The 14,682-nt window shown below is 36.5% G+C and overlaps 1 protein-coding gene across 3 annotated transcripts; it reads left to right on the top strand.

The window, feature by feature from the left end:
* Positions 2,440-14,009, top strand: LOC109832766 (polyadenylate-binding protein 2-like). 3 transcript variants are annotated; one of them, XM_020400175.1, is made up of 6 exons: positions 2,440-2,516; positions 2,590-2,698; positions 5,760-5,827; positions 13,218-13,409; positions 13,508-13,629; positions 13,726-14,009. In XM_020400175.1, the coding sequence occupies exons 1-6, from the start codon at positions 2,466-2,468 to the stop codon at positions 13,775-13,777; spliced, it is 594 nt and encodes a 197-aa protein (XP_020255764.1). In that variant the 5' UTR covers positions 2,440-2,465; the 3' UTR covers positions 13,778-14,009. The 3 variants fall into 3 exon arrangements, with proteins under 3 accessions (XP_020255764.1, XP_020255765.1, XP_020255766.1); XM_020400176.1 differs by having other exon boundaries at positions 2,444-2,516; positions 2,596-2,698; XM_020400177.1 differs by lacking the exons at positions 2,440-2,516; positions 2,590-2,698; positions 5,760-5,827 and adding an exon at positions 7,979-8,273.

Below are 14,682 nucleotides of genomic sequence, written 5' to 3'. Positions count from 1 at the left end.
CTCGCGATGGATTGACCAGCATCTTATCGAGAAGCTTCGCGATCGCAGCGCTCCTCCTGCTAGCGATCATGGCTGCCATTGCGAAATTAGAGAACAGAGATTACAGCGAGGAGATCGAATTAGGGCTTCTTTCTTTTTGACTCTCTTCTTCTGCGGACAAAAATGACGGGGGCTGAGTGGCCTTTTATAGGGAGGAGGGAGAGGGGGTGGATTTGCTCGGGAAGAAGAAGATGAGATTTTGTTGCGGAAGATTCTGGAGGGCGGGAAAGGAGCAGAAGGTTCGAGCGGTTCTCGAGGTTCTAGAGGCTTCGAATGAGCTGTTGGGGGCGGGATCAGTGGATGAGATCGTAACTATTTTAAAATTTCTCGAGTGAATATATGACTTAATTGCAGTTATTTTGGGTTTTTAGCCACACGAGTATTTACTGTGGCCCAAAGTACCGGGTTTAGGCCCACAAGAGTTAGAACCGAAGAGCAATTGGGCTCAGTTGTAAATAGCACAGGCCTTTCGAAAGACGAACATCCCAAGCACTGTAGATAAAAATCTAACTTGTTACCCAAACAAATAGAAAGGGAAAATGCATCATTTGCATTTCTTTCCCCAATTGCCCCTCAAATTGTTTTTATTTTATCTACTTTATTACTTCGTTTTTCGCCTTTTTTTTTCCCCTTCTTCTATTGTGCTTCCAACATAGGTTACGAGCTGGAACAAGTTAATTGTTAGTCCGACGATGATTGCATAAAGCCCACGGGCATTAGACTCTGCTGTTTATGCCATTTGTGTGTGTGTGTGTGTTTTACCATCTCGCCTACAACGTATCAGGTTTTTCTTAGACTGACTCTGATCTAGTTGTAGATCGTCTCTTCCTGATTCACAACAAAACTAATTTAAAAAGTCAAATTTGAACTAAAGAAATAGCTAGTCCTACTCTGAACTTTTGTCGATTAAAAAACACTTTCTAACATGTTTAATTTCGCCCAGCGGTGCAAACTATGGGACCCACCGAGTGTAACGTGTTGTTTGGCTCAATCCATTGGCAAAATCGGCTAGCCGATGTTACACTTGAGTATTGGGCTAACCTAATTTAGCCACACAATTTTACTATAAATTACCGATGTGAGACCGAAGTTCGGGGCTCATAGTTGTCATGCTAACTCTTAGTCCACAAATAGATTTGTGTGTGAGTAAAGTAATTCACTATCACAAGAGGCGCGTAAAAAATCAGGGCTCTAAATAAGAAGGATCTCTGATCTCAATACTTACAAATTGAGAAATAAATTATTTAGGTTATCATTACTAGTACTCCGGTGCATGCGACGTATACATGATGTAAAGTATGTGGGGAGTGTTGTAATCGGGTTGTCAAATAGATATAAAATAATTTTTTTTGGATTTTAAGAGCATTTTTGTGATTTTTTTCCAACCGCGTGAACACTTCCTTTTGATTTTGTCAAATTGTGAAGGCATTTTTGTTTAAGTTTTGAACTGATTATGAGAGCATTTACAATTGATTTCTCTGATATAAGAGCATGTTGAGAATTCTAAAAATACGACTTACAATAACCGTTTGGTTGGCTAAAAAAACAAGGAAACCAAAGAAAACGAAACATATTTCCTATAATAGGTTCTTTTCTTGTGTTTGGTTCATTTCTTAAAAGTAAGAAAAGAAATGAGATGAGATGAGTTGTTACCATATTATTGGATGATGTGAGTGATTTTTAAAGAAACTAATTTCATAACTTTTTAAGCCTGTTTTGTTGGCTAAAAAAAACAAGGAAATCAATTATAAGAAATCTAATTCATATAATATGTTCTTTTCTTGTGTTTGGTTCATTCTTAAAAATAAGAAATGAGATGAGTTGTCACCACATTATTGGATGATGTGACTCATTTTTAAAGAAACTCATTTCATGACTTTTTTTTGAGAAAATGGATGAAAATCAACTCCTATTTCGTTGGAAAAATAAAGAAATCTATTTTGTATAATAGGTTTTTTTATTATGTTTGGTTCATTGTTAAAAGTAAGAAAGTAGATGAGATGGGATGAGTTGCTACCATATTATTGAACGATATGAGTGCTTTTTAAAAAAATTCATTTCATGAAAATGAATGTAAATTAACTTTTAATGATTTTCGGGATCCTATTTCATTTTCTTTGATTATAGGAAATCAACCAAACAGCCCCTAACCTACGAGTAGTTTTTTTTTTCAATACAAAAAGTGGCTTTTCTTAATAGATTATTCTCGTTTTCCATCAGGGAGAAATTTACACGTTTCTATACCATGTTTATTCATACATACAGCTACTATACGATGTTTAAGCATCTCATTATATGGGACCCATCAAATCAATCCCCTCGACCAAATCCAAACTGACCCATAAAACTTTAGGCACGAGCTCAACGCACGGGCCAAGCTTGCGTTATAAGACCGGACCAGCGGCGAGATCCCCGTCGAGGCCGACATGGACGCCGACGTCGACATGGCCACCCGCACCGACGATGACGCCGTCAAGGTCTCTCTCTTAACTCTGATCCACCCCCTTTCCTCGATATCCGAAACCCTAGCCCTAATTGTGTCGGATCCAGTTGCAGGAGCTGGATGAGATGAAGAAGCGTCTGAAGGAGATGGAGGATGAGGCGGCAGCGCTCCGCGAGATGCAGGCCAAGGTCGAGAAGGAGATGGGAGGCATTGCAGGTCGATCCCCCCTACTTTCCTTCTTCTTCTTCTTCTTCTATGGTTTCGGTTTCTTTATCTTAATGCCGACTAGGGTAAAATTAGATCCTCCCTTTCTTTTCATTTGAGGTTTTGTTCTGTGCAATTACGCTATCTTGTGATTTGAACTGGTCCAGCTTTTAGGGTTATTCTTTTAATTGTATTTGATTTTAGATAGATGTCGAGTGAGGGTTGCAACCTTTTTAATTTTGTATGATTAGGTTCTTTTTGAGTTGTTGGATTTGTGGAATCGAGTGAGATGCGTAATGTAGGTTTATCTTAGTTTAAGTTTGTTAAATTTGTATTGTTAGTTGTGATTGAATTTTCATTATGCAGTGGTGAATTGACAAAATAATTGATCTTCTGCTAAGACGGTTACCTGACATCCCTTTCACAGTTTACTCTCTCTGTTGTTTGATTATTTGGATGGTGTTCAGGTTGCTGTTTTATGATATCTTTTAACGTAAACAGTCTATAGTTAAAGCACATCTGTTTCATGGTCCGGTGGAGTCAAGCGTTAGTGCAATGTAGGATTGTAACTTAACAAAATTTATGGATTCCCTTCTATGGTTGGTAATTTTGCTTCCTAGTACCATATTTTTATTTTAACCAAACAACTATTGGCAAAAGTGCATTCTTAATGCTGTCCCGAGATGATCCTTCTAAAGTCTTTTTATTTTTTATGGTTCTTCCCTTCTAAGGATTGTCTTAGATTTTCGGTATTGAAGTTTTGAAGGTTTCTGAACATGTAAAACATGTATCAAACAATTGTGATGACAGCTTTTTTCTTGCATTATTTGGTCAAAACTCAATACACAAGCAAGTGAAATATGTCACGCGAATTTTTACTTCTTATTCGGTTAAAAGTGCCATATGTCATCGTGTATTTTTACTTCTTATTCAGTTAAAAGTGCCATATGTAGCTGTAATGAAGTATATAGAAACACACATCAGTTATTTTTTGTTGCCATCCAATTTCTGATCTAGTCATCAACTAATTTGCTCTTGTACTGTGCCTCATCCTTCCACTCCTCATCGTTCCACACCTTGTTATCCTCCTCACCATTACCATCTTCCCGCTTATTCTTATGATCCTTCTCACCATCATTGCTGGAGTTAGTTTTGGAAGAAAAGTGGTAGAAATGAATTGTGGTAGATGAAGCTAGAGTTGGCGCTATTTATGGTGGATACTTTCTATTGAAAGGGAGGGATTCTATCTAGCTAGCCTTACATGGCTTATGACTATCTAATCTCCATTCTTTACATAATTATTATACTTGCATGATGAAACTAGAAAAAAGCTTGGTCAGTTGTCTCGTGCATCACCTTTTGTCTCTTTCACTTGTAGAACCCTAATGTTGTCATTGATTAATATGATGTCATGTTTCCTGGGGTGTTGTGAGCAAGATCGAGACATTTAGTAACATAGACATCAATGAGGCAGAGACATTTAATTTGGGCGCATTTGGAAGGGATATGTGCCCGGGGTCGGCATTGGATCACATATCAAGTAAAATTTTCAATTATGATCTTCACGAGTTGGCGAGATGAATAAAATGGCAGATGTCAGCTATAAGGAGCCTGTTCACAAGCTCTTTTTCAATAAATGGGTTGGTCCTTTCTCTGAGGGCTTAAAATGATTGCAGCCTCAGAGTATCAAGCGCATTAAAACGCAATCTCAGAGATTCACTCCTTTCTTCTTTCTGTGCCCTCAACTTAAATTATTGGTACTTGAGTCGTAGCTCTCCAAGCTCAAAAGAACAAGTTATGAGAGCAAGAACTTCTTTTCTGATATTTTTGTTAACAGGTTTTGTCTCACTTTATTTTTTCTTCGACTGCTTGAAGGGAATCCTAAAATGTTATTACAGATTTGCGAGTATGTCTCTAATTTCACTAAATATTTCAGGTTGTACAATTTTTCTTCTGTAAGATAATAATCCCCTTTCAAGCCTATAATTTTGCAGTGAAGCACATGTTCAAAATTGTGATCAGTAACTTGTAAATAAATATTTAAATGGTAGAAACAATTATTTTAATCATGTCGGAGAGGTAACTTGTTTTTTTGCCTTGATCGATAGCTTCATGAAACTCGTACAGTTTCAATAAGAAAATTTTATTACAAATAATGTGTTTTATGTATTCATTATTATTGATAGGTCACTTTAGCTTTTTCTCTTATTTTATATGTCCATACATTTGGCCACTTACATGTTGGCATCTTTGCATAGCACTGTCATGTTGTGCCTATGTTGAGTGTGTTATAGTCTTTTCTATATTCTCGTCAGATTGGATAATTTATTACTCTGTTCCTTCAATTAAAAGTAAAAGTTTATGATATTCTAAAAATCAACATTGACCCGTAGAGGGGGTTCTCAACATAATTTACTTTTTGGCATCAAAAGTTATTGGAGCTGCTGCTATAGTCTTATATTGTACAAATATTCAAATGGTTGACCTGGACTTAGTTTTTGTTTTTGTCTGCTAGTATCTGCTTAAAATTTTCAATTGAATTTCTTTTTGAAGTTTCTGTTGCTTTTGTTTCATGTTAATTTGGTAGAAATCTCTATCTTATTTTTGTTTTTCTTTAAATTTGTTGCAAATTGTATTGATAGATGTGCAAAAAAATTTTGCACCTTAGATATTTAAATAATATCCTGATTGTCATCCAAGCCTTTCCCAGTGGAAAATGACGCCTGACCACAGGTCCACAACTCAAAAGTCCAGAAGCAGATAGCAAATCTTTACTGCCTGTTGTCAACATGATTCCATCATTTTATTATTTGGTGCCCACAATATGAATCTATGATACCTAAGAGTTGAATCAGCTGGCTAACTAACCTACCTAATATGTCCGGCAATAACTCATCATTCATAGGACCTTCTAATTCCTTTAGGATTGGAAAGTCTCTAGAAAAGAGGAAGATAACATTTTGTTTTTGTGGGACAGTATACATCCAAATGGCCAAGAAAAGGCTGAATGACCAAATGTATTTGTATTTTCTTCATTTAATCTCAATCCTTTTTGCATTTTTTGTGTACACAGATCCTGCTGCAGCTGCAACTCAAGCAAACAAGGAGGAAGTAGATTCTCGATCGGTGTTCGTCGGCAATGTGAGTTTTATGAGATCTCTTTTAAGGCCATGTTGTTGCATCAAATTAAAACTGTGTTATATTCTATCTTTGAAGCTATTTATGTGAATTTTCAAATTTTCAGTCATATCTCTTTGCTTAAAGCATGTTAACGTACCTTTTATGTTTATCTACATAGCAGAGTATTCTTAGGTACCGGCTTGAACATTTAGTTTTCGTATTATTTTACTTCTCATACAAAGTATTACTGGCGAAAGCTTATTCCTATATAAAAATGAAATAAACTCAAAATTCACCTGCAATCAAATTGATACAATTGCAGATTTCAGAATTGAAGTTTATGAATGAAAATAATTGTCGTTAGAGAGCTCTATTAAGGTTGTTTGTTAGCATTTTAGTCACATGGTCATATCTACTGTCCACTTGGCAATGGATGTTTAATGTTTGCAAGAGCTTAATTTTCTCTATTCTTGCAGCTTGCCTGTTTTCGTTGTTGCATTGTTAACCTAGTGCTGTTTTCCTTCGGGAAATAATCTTTCTTGTACTAATTTCCAGTGAAAATCAATCAAGTGGAATTTTTTGTCAGTTATGGTATGCCGATCACAACTGATGCAATGGTTCTTCCCAAAGAACATGAATGTTGAAGACTTGAAGTTAGTTTTATGAATGTTGATATTTTGGTTACTCTGATGCAATGTTGAAAAAAACGCGTTAAGAAGCGTAAAATAGCGGTTAACGTAACGTGGCGGTGGAGGGACGCGATGTAACGTTGTGAAATAGCGCAGTTAACAAATAACGTACGCTATTTTCGTCGTAGCGTACGTTACGTCTCGTTAATTCGTAGCGTTTCTTAACCTACGTTATTTTGTTAATGGTTACGGTTTATTTTAAAAAAAAACCGACGACTGTGATCGACTGCATACTCAACAAAACCCTAAACCAGATTCTAACCTCATTCCTCGTCTTCGTCTTAGGTCCTCCTCTTCTTCTCCGGTCCTCGTCGTCACCCGCAAAACACTGGATCTTTGCCGTCATCGCCCGCCTGGAGCTTTAACGTCGTCACCCGCTTGGATCTTTACCGTCGTCGTCATCTCCAGCCGAGCTTAGGGCTTTCGTCGTCGTCGAACTTAGGGCTTCGTCGTCGCTGAATTTAGGGCTTCGTCGTCGGGCTTCGTCGCCGCTGAACTTAGGGCTTCGTCGTCGCCAAACTTCATCGAAAAGTTTGGGGTCGCTGAACTTAGGGCTCCGTCTCCCTGTCGATTTCATCGAAAAGTTCTTCTAAATCTTCAAGAAATTTGACGAAGGAGGACTCTTAATTGGGGTGAGCTGGACAGCTGGCCTTTACAGTGAATGATGAGGGGTCTCTTAATTGGGGTCGGGTCAATTTTTTTTTTCGGGTTTTTTTTTTTTTTTTGAGAATAATTAGACTGAGGTGAGGTGGACCACTGGCTGTTTTTTTGAGAATAATTAGGGTGAGCTGTTTTTTTTAGAATAATTCGATTTTTAAGAATAATATAGTAACCGAAATTATTTATTGTTGTCTAATCTACTGTTTAACTTAATTGAAATTTCTGTTAATCTGGCCGAAATTATTTATGTGCAGAATCCAGTTAAATATTATATATCTATAAATTATTTAAATAATAATAAATTATTTAACCTACGTTACGCTATGCGTTATCGCTATTGTAACCTAACCGGAGGTAAGCGTTACGCTATGCGTTAACGCTATTTTCAACATTGCTCTGATGTTATATCCAGCTGTCCAGATTATTTTGCATATTTCAAAATTCACTTAATTGCACTTTAGGCATGAAAATTGCAATGTTGTATTTCTGCTCACTACTTGGTTTCCATCAAGACGTTAATATGTTTGTTCACATTTGATGTATTCTTATATTACACTTGTGTTTGATTTTCATTTTTTTAAATCATGAATGACTTGTTGCATCAGATTTTTTAGTCATCCTTTGACTGTAGGTGTTAAAATGTCGCAGGGTCACTCTTCAGTCTTCAAGTTCACCAATACTGAATACTTGGTATTCCAGAAAGCTTCGGTATTTAGAGTAGCTTGATTCTATAAAAAAATTATTATAAAATAAAAAAAATAGAGTGAAAAAAAGAAAAGCAAAAGAAAAGAAAAAGAAAAATATTCAAAAAAGTGAACAAAGAAACATCAAATGGAGGGAAGGAGAGAAATGAAAGAGAAAAAAAGAGGAGAAATAAAAGAATGGGCATATGAAGATTAAAAAGAAATTAAACTATAGTACAAATTGTACAAAAGAAGGGTGGAGAAATATAAAAAGAATCTGGCCAAGGCTACGGGAAAATATATTCTATGCTGTGAGAGATCCTGGACTGAAGCTTGGAGGGAGGGATGTTACACAAGTGGAAATTTGGGAATTGTCCTTTCCTTGGTGCTCAAGTGGGACTTCATATGGAGTATCTAGTTACCTTACAGCCTATGGTGAGAGGTCCATGATCTCTTACTTTGTCCTTGATACTTTTTTTAATTTTCTTTTGGCACCGTATTTTTCTGGACACATTGGTGATGTTTAGCAAGTACTACTGCTCATACACATCAGTAACATGTTAGTCGGGTTCTTCTATCATGAAGCCGTACCCGTACCTAACACGTACCGGACGCGTATCTGTACCCAAACTTCGTGGACACTCCTTGGATATACGCATACATTTATTCAGCCATATACTCAATTGTATGATATATGTTTTAGTTTAGAACACTTGTCATACACTTCTTGGACATATATCCTACACTTCACATTGTTTCTTGAAACTCTTTAGTCATTGATTGGGTTCATCAGTCCAAATCCAAGTTGAAAACTATGATTCCGAAGGGTCGTCTGGGTATCTAGCTCAAAAACGAGCAGTTTCCAACTTATAATAATCAACATAATAAAAGACACTCAAAATGTGCTAGAAATTTTAATTCTAAGGACACATGAGCTGAAGAACAATAATGATATCATGTAAATTATCAATTTCATATGTATATGTAGCAGTGTCCCCGTACCGTACATTTACAATTTCAGTGTCCCGTACCTGCACCCATAACAGTACATGTACCCATTTCCATGCAACTTAGCATAGTATATACATACCTTTAGTATGTACCCATTTCCATGCAACTTAGCATAGTATATGCATACCTTTAGTATTTAATTCCTAGAGACAAGATGTTTTCTCATGTAAGTTATTGGCCTATACTTGATGCTCTTAAGCTGAATCCTGTGTTCCATCGAGCCTTCTTTTAGTCCCTGAAAGTTTTTTTTAATGTACTACCTCACTACATTCACTGTATGGTGGGCTACTGTGAAGTGTTTCACTTGTGAGCAATGAGCATGAGACACTTACATGAACGAGAAAGTATGTCTTTGTCGTGTCCATGCTCCCAAGTCAGTTTAGCACTTTAAAGTTCTAATTTTGTCTGGATGTAATACTAATTTACTACGAAACTGGCATCTTAGGAAACTGACATCTGAACATTATGAACATCTGTTTTCAGAAATTGTTGATTAAGAATGAAGTAGCATTACAGAAATAAATTTATAAAACATGAGGCTATGTGTTGGGAATTTATGTTGCAACTTAGAGCTCTTGTCCATATCTAGAGAGAGGAGGGAGGGGCAGGTTTTTCCAGTATTTTGCATGATGAATGAATTGAATGCTTCATAAAAGAATTTATATGTTTCACCTCGTAGAAGTTTGAATTCACGTGAACGGCTAAAGAATCTAGGTCCACATCTGAGGATTGGTTGATAAAATATGTACAATGATTATCATTCATCTCTCTTTGCTAAAATATGTTCAGTTTGTTCCTTTTGTGGAAACCAACTTTTTAGCTGTTCTAAGTGTTGTTTATCTGGCGTGTTCTTGACATGATCTACTTCTCCCATGTTGGCTGATCGGGTTGAAGGGGATGTATAAGATAGATGATAGAGGAAAAAGCAAAATAGTGAAGATAATTTGAGGATGCTAGTCTTTCTGCTGCTATTTTACAGCTACATGACAATGAAAAGTGGTGATGGCATGTGAAATGTCAGTATTTGAAAAGCGTTCCTCATAAAAAAATTGTTGCCAATTGCTGAGACAGGTGACTGTATAGAAGTAGAATGAAATGGTTGAGATCCCCCTTTTCTCCATGTGCTCTGTCCTTTTAAAGTTAAAACTGAGTACAAAGTTAAAACTGAGCACAGACATGATACTCTTTGGTAATTGTAGGTTATTGCGCATAAAAGTAGAAGCTTCTGGCCACGTAGTTATAGACCTTCTGATGTGGATCGAACGGATGGAGATTTCTTGGTGATAGTTATTTGAGTAAAATAAAGTAAACGATAAATACTGAAAATGCATTCCTCGTTTAAGTAAAACAGATGCAAATATTGAGCTTCACACCCAACCACTTCACATGCCAAACAACTCACACGTCTAATACTTGCTTGTCTATGAGCATGTTTGGTTATTTCAAAGTGGCATATAAACCACTTTGGGGTGTTTGGTAAGTAGCTTATTTTGGCTTATAAGCCATCAAAAAATAAGTTACCATAAAAAAATAAGCTACGGTACGCTAGCTTATTTTTTGGTGGCTTATTAACCATGAGGTTTGACCAAGTAAAAGACAAGTATACCCCTCATGATTTCACAATATTCAATGTCTCATCTAATAAAATTCCACCAACTCTGTCCTTTTTGGTCATTTTGGCAACTATAATCTATCCATTTGCCAAACACTACTAGTAAAATGGATTATAATCCATTGAATTTACCAAACACTCAAGATTATAATCCACTTAGATTATAATCTCAAATGGATTATAATCTAAAGTTCTCAAACATGCTCTAATTCTTGCTACAACTCACATGCAGCGTATCTCAGATAAACATTCTTATTCCCTCTAAAATGAAAGGTATAATCGAATTTATAGGACTTAAACAAAATCCTAAATTCCTAATATTAACTAATAGATAATGTCAAAAAACAATTCATAACAAAATAACATTCAATCCTAACCAAGTAACAAATTCAGACCTAACTAAAACTCTCAACTTAAATAAAAATGCTGAACAATTTAAATCCTGATTGCAATCTAATCTTCTAATCGTCCTGCATCACTCTGCATTTTTTCTTTATTTTGTGCCTGAGTTTGTGGGTTCTCTAGAAGGGAATCAACTTGTTCGGTTAAGGACAGAGGTTTGAATCCTTACTGGTCTTGAGCACATCAGTCCATTTAAATCAGAAAGGTGCTCACAGATGATGTTGCTTTCTCCTCTCATGTACTGTGAACTGCATTCAACCTTTCCCAAGTGATATTTTTCACATCTTGTTAGCTGGAGACACGTTGCTGCTTGGTGGTGAGGGGACTGTGAGAAGGGGAGTATCTGCATAAGGTAGGTTGGTGAAGAGTGAATAATATTTGAGTCTGAGCTAATTCTGTTGACCTAATGCCCAAAAGAACTAGAGGTTGCTCCTGTAAGAGGAATAAATTTGTCTAATATGCATTTCACCCGTTTCAGTGGACATGACAATTTAGTATTGGTGTACAGTAGTTTTGCTCTGCACAAATTAAATTAAATAGTAATCAAGCATATGAGTCTTGCTTCTTTAGATTTTGAAACTCCGAGAACTGTTCCTTCAAGAGGAATAAATTTGTCTAATATGCATTTTACCCCCTTTCACTGGACATGGCAACTTAATATTGGTGCAAGGTAGCTTCGCTTTTCAAAATTTCAATATTAATCAAGCTGAACTCATACGAGTCTTGCTTCTTTAGATTTTCTTCGAGAACTGGTTCTCTTTTTAATGTTATATTAATTGATATATAAGCTTCCTGCTTCTAGATGATTTAGATCTTCTAAAATGAGTATTTTTTGTATTTATTTGTATTCCAGCTATTTATTTCTAACTGGTACGTTTTCTAATAATTAATTAGCTTTTTCAATATTAACTAGCTAGGCTACTTTTCTTTTTGTAAATCACAGCCTGCTACGACAAAATGGAGTTGAAGAGAGCTAGACAGGTTTTAAGTGTTCCCTTCTGAAAGCCTTTTTCAGTCATCCTAGTCGTCCTGGTCCTAATGAGACATAGTCTATTCTTAACCGGGTAGGAAAATAAGCTTTAATGAGGATTTAATAATTTTCTTGCAAGAGCCTGTATGATCAGCTTTAATCAGGATTTGTATATTGATGGATATACTGACTTCCTGCCTTCTATCTAAACATATATCGTCTCTTTTATCCCTTCAGATAACACTTTTTAGATCTCTTTTTGAACTTTGCCCTTGTGGGTCCCTCATATGTGAATAAGGCCTTGAATTCAAACTTTATATTAATACCAGGCATGTGATATATCTATCCTTATGCATTCTTCCTGTTTTATCCTTCTATCTAAACATATATCGTCTGTATGATTGCGTGGTAATGTGGTATTAATATAAAGATTGCCTAATTTACATTGTTGTTCATGACCACTTAGCTTGATCCATTGCATATGATTATCTTAGATGGTAGAGCCCATTTGTGAATAAGGCCTTGGATTCAAACTTTATATTAATACCAGGCATGTGATATATCTATCCTTATGCATTCTTCCTGTTTTATCCCTTCTATCTAAACATATATTGTCTGTATGATTGCCTGGTATTAATATAAATATTGCCTAATTTACATTGTTGTTCACGACCACTTAGCTTGATCCATTGCATATGATTATCTTAGATGGTAGAGCCCATATGTGAATTAGGCCTTGGATTCAAACTTTATATTAATACCAGGCATGTGATATATCTATCCTTATGCATTCTTCCTGTTCTCTTGCATATTGTTCCTTCATAGCAAGCTTGGCACATCTGATCCATGGACAGTGGTAATATAAGGACTAAGATGTGATACATCTATCCTTATGCATTCTTCCTGTTCTCTCGCATATTGTTCCTTCATAGCAAGCTTGGCACATTTGATCCATGGACAGTGGGAATATAAGGACTAAGGTTTGAAAAATCAGGGACTGTACTACATATCCATTCACATCAGGTGGAAATTGACAAAGGCGATCCAAAACAGGAAATTGTTGCTGGCGCCAGGCAATGCAGGAAAAATTCATAGAATTTTGTGAAGAAACCTGATGAAACACTTTGATGCAGGTGACATCGATGATAGTTTTACCTGTCATGATTTTTCCCCCTCTTACAGATATAATACATTTCAAGCACATCTATTGACATGATATCTAAGATCTACGTGCATGTTGCATTTGTTTCTAGTTGTTATTTTCTATCAAGCTGCTTGTCATAATTTTTTGCCCCTTGCAAATATAATACACTTGTACTTTTATGTTACATGGTATCTTAAATCTATGCGAATTGAATGTTGTATTTTCCAATGGCATTTGCAGGTTGATTACTCATGCACTCCTGAAGAAGTACAGCAGCACTTCCAGGCTTGTGGAACTGTGAACAGGGTTACCATTCTCACTGACAAGTTTGGTCAGCCAAAGGGATTTGCTTATGTTGAATTTCTCGAGGTTGAAGCTGTTCAGGAGGCTCTTCAATTGAATGAATCTGAGCTACATGGTCGCCAGCTGAAAGTGAGTTTTTTTGGATGTCTTTTACTATTTACTCTATTCAAATTAAAAGGCAATCATCCAATGTTAACCTTTTTATTAAACTTTTCTTTAAACCACAGGTGTCTCAAAAAAGAACTAACGTTCCTGGACTGAAGCAGTTTCGTCCACGGCGCTTCAATCCTTACATGGGATCTCGATTCAGGAGGCCATTTATGCCATATTACTCTCCTTTTGGCTATGGGTTTGTTCTTGCCGTTGATTCTTTTTTTTTTAATTCTTTCTTGCTTCCAGTTTTCTTGTGATCATGCAAGTAATAGACTTTTGCGGTCTTATGCAGGAAATTTCCCAGATTTAGGAGGCCAATGCCGCGGTATATGCCCTACTACTAGAAATTTGGAGGGTCCAGTTTAGGGCCACGTAGATAATCTCTAGAATAAACTTATTGGGATATACTTGCTACAAGTACCTCTCTTATCAATTAGCTTGAAATCTTACCAGAGAACGCTAATCTTTGGTTGTTGTGACTTATTGGAGTGTATGAAATGGTTACTTGCAAAATGCAGTATGGTTTACTGCTCACCTACCTATGTGATATAAGCTGGTGGTTTTTGGTGGGTTTAATTGCCGCAGAAGCATCTGCGACTTGATTGATTGCTACAGGTTAACTACTGGATCTAAAATGGATTTGCTCTTCTCATCATCGGCAAATAATTAAATTTTGGCTAGCTGGTTTTGTGGGTTGCCGAGCTGACACGTGAGCCGTGGGAACGCTCTCGATGGAGCTATTATATATTGTATGGCCTCATCATCTCATGCGTAGGCCTGCGGTTTTGGTGAGAAGAGTAAATTTGCTGCCATTTTGTTCAGCGAGAACGGGTTCATTAAATGTGCTGATGCTTGTGGATGAGACGCCAACTAGATGCTCTGAGGCGTAGCGCGCTACGGCCCCAATTGACCAAAACTATCTGAACTTATATTTCGCCTTAAAAAAAAAAAGCCTTTTGAATCAAATAGATCGAATAGTCTGAGAATATAAGTTTCCACGGAATCTACTAATTGCTCGTTTGGGTGTGTTTGGTTTGAATGAAAGTGGAAGAAAGGAAAAGAAAGTGGGAAAGAAAGTCATTTTTCATTGTTTGATTTAAAAGAAAAGCAAAAAGAAAATGAAAACAGGAGAAAATAAGAAGGAAAGTGGGTTGAATTTTCTCACGATCCTTTCCTCGTTGGAACCCAGCGAAAATTTTATCGGGGAAGAAGAAGCTGAAGGATGCGAGGAGGGCCACGCATGTAGGAT

Source organism: Asparagus officinalis, chromosome 3 (genome assembly GCF_001876935.1).
Source record: "Asparagus officinalis chromosome 3, Aspof.V1, whole genome shotgun sequence".
NCBI classification, from domain to species: Eukaryota; Viridiplantae; Streptophyta; class Magnoliopsida; order Asparagales; family Asparagaceae; genus Asparagus; species Asparagus officinalis.
The sequence above is the reverse complement of the archived record's forward strand: the minus strand, read 5'-3'. Positions and strand labels throughout refer to the sequence as shown.